Source organism: Ananas comosus, linkage group 10 (assembly GCF_001540865.1).
Source record: "Ananas comosus cultivar F153 linkage group 10, ASM154086v1, whole genome shotgun sequence".
Lineage (NCBI taxonomy): Eukaryota > Viridiplantae > Streptophyta > Magnoliopsida > Poales > Bromeliaceae > Ananas > Ananas comosus.
The window spans coordinates 201,021-209,384 of record NC_033630.1 but is presented as its reverse complement, the minus strand read 5'-3'; the positions used below and the strand labels follow the sequence as shown (position 1 = coordinate 209,384).

At 35.9% G+C, this 8,364-nt stretch overlaps 1 protein-coding gene across 9 annotated transcripts; it reads right to left on the bottom strand.

Moving 5' to 3' along the window:
* Positions 593-7,936, bottom strand: LOC109716829. 9 transcript variants are annotated; one of them, XM_020242418.1, is made up of 8 exons: positions 7,753-7,936; positions 6,406-6,826; positions 5,325-6,130; positions 4,801-4,933; positions 3,691-3,767; positions 1,348-1,459; positions 937-1,009; positions 593-868 (listed from the first exon to the last, which is right to left on the bottom strand). In XM_020242418.1, the coding sequence occupies exons 2-3, from the start codon at positions 6,802-6,804 to the stop codon at positions 5,369-5,371; spliced, it is 1,161 nt and encodes a 386-aa protein (XP_020098007.1). In that variant the 5' UTR covers positions 6,805-6,826; positions 7,753-7,936; the 3' UTR covers positions 593-868; positions 937-1,009; positions 1,348-1,459; positions 3,691-3,767; positions 4,801-4,933; positions 5,325-5,368. The 9 variants fall into 9 exon arrangements, with proteins under 9 accessions (XP_020098007.1, XP_020098010.1, XP_020098004.1 ...); XM_020242421.1 differs by having other exon boundaries at positions 1,393-1,459; XM_020242415.1 differs by having other exon boundaries at positions 937-1,459.

Sequence of the window (8,364 nt, the reverse complement as noted above, 5' to 3'; positions counted from 1 at the left end):
AGTCTTTTGTATGTTATCCTTCACAATCTTACTCCACCAATAAGAAATCTAGCAACATCATAATCATCTTTGGGGCATTCCGCGTTTCTACAACTCCTAAAGTCATATCTACTGTGTGTGTATATTCACTAATTCTTTTCACAATGATAAGCTTCTCATGCAACTTACTTTTGTGCGTCCACACTCCACATGGAATCTCCAACAATTTCTCGGCCATCAGCAAATTGTTAAGTCATCAAACATTTCCTCACATCATTCACCAAGTCTGAAGCTATTCAAGTGAAATGAAAGCACATCCACTGTGGAGAACATTTAAGGGCCTGACCCATATTTGGCCTTATTATGGTCATGCAAAACATACATATTATAACCATAGATATTTATCAAGTACTGCCATTGTATACTTAAAAATATCTACTACTTTATTTGGTTTAAACATTCCCTCCCATATTTGTAAGTTTATAGCGTGTTGACATCGTTACGCAAATCATGGTCAAGAAAAAGTAATTAAAAGATGAGATAGATAGATGAAAAGTTATCAAGGGTAAACTAGAAGTACTACTATATGATATACATTTCAATTATGCAAATATAAAGATAGAGAGAGAATGCATTTCCGACTGATGATTTGTGGTAGCTCCATACAATAATATAATTAAAGCTTCATACAACAATAATTAAAAAACAGCAAAATTATATAGCTAGTACCTTAATTAACTAACCTAACAGCTGATGTTTGAGTCCATCAGTCCAGTGGAAAGGTCAAGTATCCCGGTGGAGATGCTAATCATAAAATGCATCCACGTATCCTACCCATCACATGCCTGGCACGTGATTCGGTTCTACTCGTCACATGATTATATTCAATCTGCACAAAGGAATGAGTGAACCAATATGGTGGGCCAAACACCAAGCATAGGAAGATGTACAACGCACCTCCTCTTTTTATTACCGCCTGTCTCCGCCAACCACAGAGAACTCTTGCAAGAGAATGTTAAACATTTAGAACCTAATGAAAAAAGAGAAAAGAATGACAAGGATAACCGAATAGCATAGTGCTCCTTTCAATGAATGGGCGAAAGGAATAAATTAGAGCATAGAAGGTTAAGAGCAGTTCCAAAGCACATGAAGAAGAGAGGACATGTGTGCAATACCATATCCATGAATATATTGCTCTAATGATTTATGAATAGATAAACACAAGATACATGTGGGGAACCCTGGTGGTCAATAAATGCCTATTGCATATTCAACTTCAAGCCTACAATATCAGCAACAGCGAAGGCATAATGCTGATGAGGAATTAATTTTGGCCCATGTTTGGGCCCACCAGGATATTAACTCAACTGGACTATTAAGGCACAGCAAAACCACAACGTTGTTTCTTGGTACCAGCATTGGGTGTTGGGCTCTGCTGATGCATTATCTGAATACTCTCAGAAAGTCTGACCACTGCACCCTGCATAGTATTGAAATTTATTACATTAAAGTTTGAATTGGGGCAAAAATACTGAGAATACACAGTACTAAAAACTGGTAGTAGGAACTAATTTCATCTTTTTCTTTGCAGACAATCCTTAAATAACGAGAATTGCTAGGTCATCTACTTGTCATTAATGAGGTTTCCATCCATCATTATCCTTCCCTTACCACAAAAAGAAAAAAGGGTTAATAAACAGCAGAATGCGTCTAAAAATGTTTGAACTCCATCTAATTTAGGCATCACATCATTAGCTACACGCATCTCTACTAAATGTTATATACCATCTGCTGTCTCCTTTCATCCTCTGCACACCAACTAAGAGCAATCAATCACCCACAAGTATTTCCTTTGAACTCCACCTCCCCATGGTTTCATAGTATAATTTCCTTCTTATCATGCTCACTGCCAGGCTGCCTCAATTCGCTTGAATAATAAAAAAAAGAATAAGGTCTACCTACTTCAATAGCTAACCCTGAAAATTGAAAGTACACAACTTTCTTGTCAAAAAAGAAGAGGAAAAACTTCATTTGATAAAATGAACAATATTGATTTGACAAAAACTTCATTTATAAAAAACTTCCTTTGCATTCAGTGAACAAGATTGATTTAGAATTGACTATCATTTGATACAATTGGAGGCTGCTTCTTTGAAATTGGTTTATTCTTGTCTTGCTCTTATTTTGTCTTGTAGGAAGAAGTCTTCCAAGTGGATTAATAAATGACATAGAAATTATGTTAATTATATCAGTTATTAAATGTGAATATTTGTTAGGTTACAGATCAGATATGATGCAGTAAGCGATTTTTATTTTTTATTTTTTGATCTGGTATTTTTCTTTTCAAGGCCTATATTTCAATCAAGGTTTCTGTCAATCAATAGTTATCAGTCTTTGCTCACATTATAGATAACAATATTTTCACCTAATAATATATATTAGCCACTGAAAGTTTGCGAAATGTCACTACCATCCCAGGCTCCCAGCTGAATCAACTACTTTCTCAAGCCTACTGTGCCAAAGTCATACTTCCAAGTTCAAGATTAGATGTTGATTGCAGCCAAGTGACAATAGCTGGTCGAGACTTCAAACCCTTAAGAGTCAACTGCTGTAAACTGTTGTGTAACGTACAGAAAAAAAAGAAAAACAATAATCATCTCACAATACCAACTAAAGATTTTAGTCATATGTAGGTCAGGAAAAATGCCAACTGACTCGATAACTAAACACCAGACTGGGTAACTCAGTTTACATCCTATATTACTAATCAACATAACATCCAAAAAGCTACTGTTTATTCTATTATGTTGTGTTAAAAGTGCTATTTTCAGAAGAATGACTACTAGACATTATCGTTTCCAGCAACAACTGCATGTTATAAGGAACCATCCAAACTGAAGTAGCTGGATGTACATCTTCCTGTCACAGTCTGCATTAATAAGAAAGTAGGAAAAAAAGAAGTAATAATTCTGATCTCTTGACACTTTTGTTATCTAAAACAGCTGGAATAAAAAAACTTCTATTCCACTATATAAAGAATTAACTGACACACCTACATGCATGGCAGAACATCTGCAATAGAAACTGCATTGCCCGACCAGCTACAATTTTTAGTAAACCAATATAAAGTTACGACATAAAAATTACAAATTCACGATGTATAAACTCAATTTTCAAGCTTTCTTCTTAACAATGTAATAGCAAGTTAATCTGCTCATGTCAAAAACAAAGAGAGCAGAGCTCCTGCCATTCCATTACAAGTATGGTTAACAAAGTGCGCAGACCAGTTCATTGAACAGAAGTTAACTGAATTCAACTGAATGGTTGTGCCAAAAGGACATTGAGGCTGCTATGCGTTAGATGCCTGGAGCAATGGACTAAAATATACATAAATGTTAAATCAAAACCGTCGAAAAGACTACGAAAGTCATATTAGCAGCTGTTCTATAAACTCGATCCTATTTATTCCAAGGGTTGATCAAGTAATCACAAACTTAAATACAACTTCCCTGACAAAATATATTACCAAGTCCAAAGCTTGAATCTTGTAACTCAAGCTTAATTAATATCACATACTTGGGTAAAAAAAAAAAGGGAAAGGTCCAAAACACAGTAAAAAGAATGAAAGACATCATTAAAAAGGATTGCAACTTTTTTGATATTTATTAAATATCAAAATTGAAGAGGAAGTACGTGAAAGAAAAGGATTACCACTTGAGATATTTGGAAGGCAGTTCTCACACGTTGATATCTGCATTGGAGGCTTCTTACAAATTCATCAACCCCACCTGAATATTGCTCATTAATTATTTTAGACACATTGAACCAAGCAGAAAAGTTTCTCAATGGAAAAATTCTACTCAATAGTCTGCAACTTACAGGAAGAGTATCTTTAAGAATTTTAATTAGGTTACTAGTAACAATTAATTTTACAATCCTCCGGTCACTGAAGAGGAGTAATTAGCCATCAGAAAGCTTAATTTAATCATTTTTATCAAAGACCAATGCAAGTAATGTAACAGTCAAAAGTCTCTTTTCAGGCTAATTATCAAAATTTAGATACCTCAAATTGTGTCATCCCAATTCAGCTATCAGCAATGACATAATTCACATGACCTATAAACCACCATTATTGATGCTAGCTATAAAGAAAAGCATATCCAGTGGTGTTCTTAAAGGAGCGTGAAACTAATGGGCTAATGGCTGAAAAGGTACAAAACTAAAACACTATATATGTAAAGTGGAAAATAGCATCTGATATAAAGCTGTACATACTTCAAAAAGAAATAAAGCTAAATAGAAGAAAAAAGAAACAGAATCAAGTAAAGAAGCAACGTTCTAAACAAAATTGCACGTTCAAAGGAGAATGACATTGGCAACCATAATCCTAAATATGATGAACTTATTAGTTAATGCTGATTAGAGTGTGGGGCTCTTTCAGAATCTTATCACAATGCACAAGGAGAAACAAGATAATCCAGTTGCTAAATAGAACAATTAATTACTAGCGTGATGACGGGAATGAACTCAATGAAGTACTTTGACAGCGTCACTTGTGCTTCAACTCGTGCAAATATGTTCACTTGTGCTTCAACTGGTGCAAATATTTCACTTGTGCTTCAACTCGTGCAAATATGTGAAACTCTATTAACAGCCAACTATGAACTAATTCTTTTCAATCATGAAACAATCATGTTTCTTCCAATTCATTCTTTATATAAAGTCCTTTTGTATTCATTTGATGTAGGAAAATCAGATGCTCTTATAACTAGTACTGCAGGCAAAAAATAAGCTCATATAGGATTTAGGAAATAAAAGTACCAGTTGGTCATCACTTATTGGCTTATTTGAAATATCAGATGGAAAGTCGCCAGTGTTTGAAGTACAAAGAAATGTGACAATGACCATTAGCACAGATCTATGAAGTGTGCTTTAAAGGCCTCCAACTTTGGCCCTGGAAAATGGACAAAAGGTATTAAATATGTCCAAAAAAATGAAACACTTGAAGTTGGAGAAGAAAGTACCCAAAATCTAAATAAGAAATGCAAAAGTATCAAGAAAATGTTCAATTTACCCTCCTACAACAGCATACTACAAGAAAGCATTAGGTAATAGTGCTTATATTAGTGCCAATTGGACAACAATAATCGAAACAACTAAACCCATTTAGGTAAAAAAGCATTAGGTAAACTTCAATTCTTTAAAAATATATGATACATCATAATTTCCCAAGATTTGTCACTGCTTCCACAGCAAATACAGAAAATGAGCACTTGAGAAGCAGCTAAAAAATTGTTCCCAGCTTACAATGGAACAAAACTATGTTAAAAAAATAAAGCACTTACTGGCATATAAGAATATCCAGCAATGACCTAAAAATGGCTCCTGCTTAATCTGAAGGACTTTTAGAATACACTAAGTTCTTTAGCTCCAGTAAATGTTCATCATTGGAAATGTTTAGCTCAAGCCGCAGATTCGTCATCAGCACTTCCTGTTCCCAGCTAATGGGTCCAGAAGCATACAATGCCATCATAGTGGAACGGTAGGCATGCAGCTCTAGCAAATGAGTTTCTTCTTTCAACTCCTGTTCCATAGAGATAGAAGGTTCCCTTGCTAACTCACAGGAAGTTTCATCTTCATCACCAAAGTTACTACAAAAGTTTTGACGATGATCGGCTAGAGGATACTGTGCAGATCTGCAGGGACTAGCGCTAACACTACAACTACCAACAGAAGATGAGGTGCTCTCCGCATCAATAGGTAGCGAACCTGCTGCAAGATGATAGTCATAATCAACATTTGTTCTTCTGCCAGTTTTTCTTCTGTCTAAAGATGAATGCACCTTTTCTTTACCCAATGATGTTGTTGGTGAAACAAACACATCTACCATTTCCGCCAAATATGGTGAGCAATTTGCAACCATTTGGTACTGCGTTCCCTCTTTCTCAATTTCTCGCAGCTTTTTGCATACTTCATTAGATGCTTTAACAGGACGTGATAAAACAACTGACTTTCTCTTCCTTCCTCTAGATAAATGCCCAGAAGTTCCTTCAAGAACATTATTGCTCATGGATGGAATTTGACTGTCCCCTACACAACAGTCCATTAATTCATGGCATTTCCATCCTTCCCCAGTACGCTTGATAGAATCCTAGCAAATGGAAATTTAATCAGAAAAATTGAAAAAATAATCTTCACTTGCCATATGTAGAAAAGTAGTTTCAGATATAGATAGTACTACTGAGACGAAGTACAACAAAAGTAAGAACTACTGCTAGAGAAGAGCTACTAGACCGCGCATCATGGATAAGAAAAAAAAACTCTACCAAGCAAAAACATAGCCAAAAAATATTAATAAAGATTGATATTAAAAAAATACACGCAAAGAGAGGTGGATGAAGAAGATATATGATAATAGGAAAGTACCTTCCGAATCACAACCCATTTGTCGTCCTGCCATAGTTGCCGCAATCTGAGGTTGGAAAAGTGGGTTCTGAAAACTCTAGAGTACCCAAGAAGCCTAACAAAACAGTAATGCCTATCAACCACACTCGACACTTCTGCAAGCTTCCACGATCTGTTGTCAAAGGCCTCAAGAATGTCACCAGAAACCCAATGAATTGGGCCTTCTACTGGAGGAGGACAAGGTCTAATGTCCTTTCTAGACACTCTTTCTACATCTGCCCCACTTTGCGGATAATGTTGATCGTATCTAACAAAGTACGTATGCCCATTACCCGACACTATCTCGGCAGTCCTCCAGGAGCCTGACGGCACGTCGGTCTTGTTCAATACTTCTATCTTGTTCCCTTTTTTAAATCTCATGATGAATTGGAGTTTCGAAAACCTAGTTCAGACAACACAGTAGAAAGATAAGTTATAAGCAGGTAGTATAGAAATGGCATCCACAATGTAGTGATTCAACTTCGATATCAATATTTACATGAGGAAAGAAACAGTACATCTAGAGTGCACTCATCAATTGTAATCCATGCATATGGAAAAAAAATAAAACATAAAAGCAAAACATAAGAACTCCAAGCAACTATAAGTTCAGGTCGATCAATGAAAATCCCGATTAAACAAATAGTTGATTGCCCAACAAACATTCATGACACCGCAGGGTGTACGAAATTAAAAGTAGCTAATAGAGTACTCCAGATCTTTTTAAACTGGATTACTAGATCATCCGTTATACACGGATCAAACCTAAGCTACAACAAGTAAATAACACTGGGAAATTCATATAACGAACACATGCATTTGGGAAAGAAAGTAGTTGCAATGTCGCTTACATTTTAACAACGAAAAGAATCACATCAATCAAAGACAAACCCGATCGAATACGTCGAGGAAAAGGTCGAATAAAATCGTAAAAAATAAGACACTAACTAAAATCTAAGCTGAAAATCTCCACAGAGTTCCTTCGACCACCCAAGTTGCCTGAATTACAGTAAAATCGCTAAGTATCACCAAATACCACGTCAAAATAAACAGAACAAAAAAAATTATATGCTAGTTTTTTTTTTCATTAAGTTTTTTGTGAAATTTCGATTATATACATTAATCAAAACAGCACAGGGTAAAAGTTAAAAAAAACTGAAGAATCGTAGAAATTGATGACTTAAAAAATAAATAAACAAATAAAGCATCGGATTCTCAGCATCATTGGACATTATAGAGATAATTACCAACTATATTAATGGCTCAAATAAGTTGTGAAAAAAAAAGAAAAAAAATATGCAAAAAAAAAAAAAAAAAAAAAAAACTAACCTTCTACCGGAGAAGGATGCAAAATTTACGATCTTAAGAAGAAAAGCAGCGATTAATCCTCTGTCTCTTTTCCGTCGCGACCTTTTCAATCTCCCCTCGGATTCTTTTGCTTTATTTTTCTTTTTTGGGTGGCTTCGGCCAAGTAATAATTTGTAGGAAATATTAATTGGGAAATTGTCGAAGGTAATTGAAATTCGGATTAGTATCTTATATCCGATCTTTTGCGTGATGACAAAGTCCGCAAACGAGGTGTCGGTTGATATCAGCCGTTGGATCGGAAGCATATCTGCAAACAGCGAGAGAGATCGTCGTCCAACGTACGATTCGGATCAATGTTGAAGGATATGAAACGGACGGCTCATGATCTGTTTCGAACGGTGGATTGCGAAGAGAGTTAAACGCCCCCATTTTAGGGCTCGCTAATTTTGCAGCGTAACGCTTGTATATCACGATTACGTTGACATGTGGGGCCTACACTATGAGGTCCACGTGTCAGTCTCATAAGCGCGACATGTAAGCGTTACACCGAAGACATCCTGGTCCGGGGTGACGGTTGCCTAATAGAGGATTGCATTTGCGAGAAATCATTGCATGCACCTGGTGCTTTGTGCG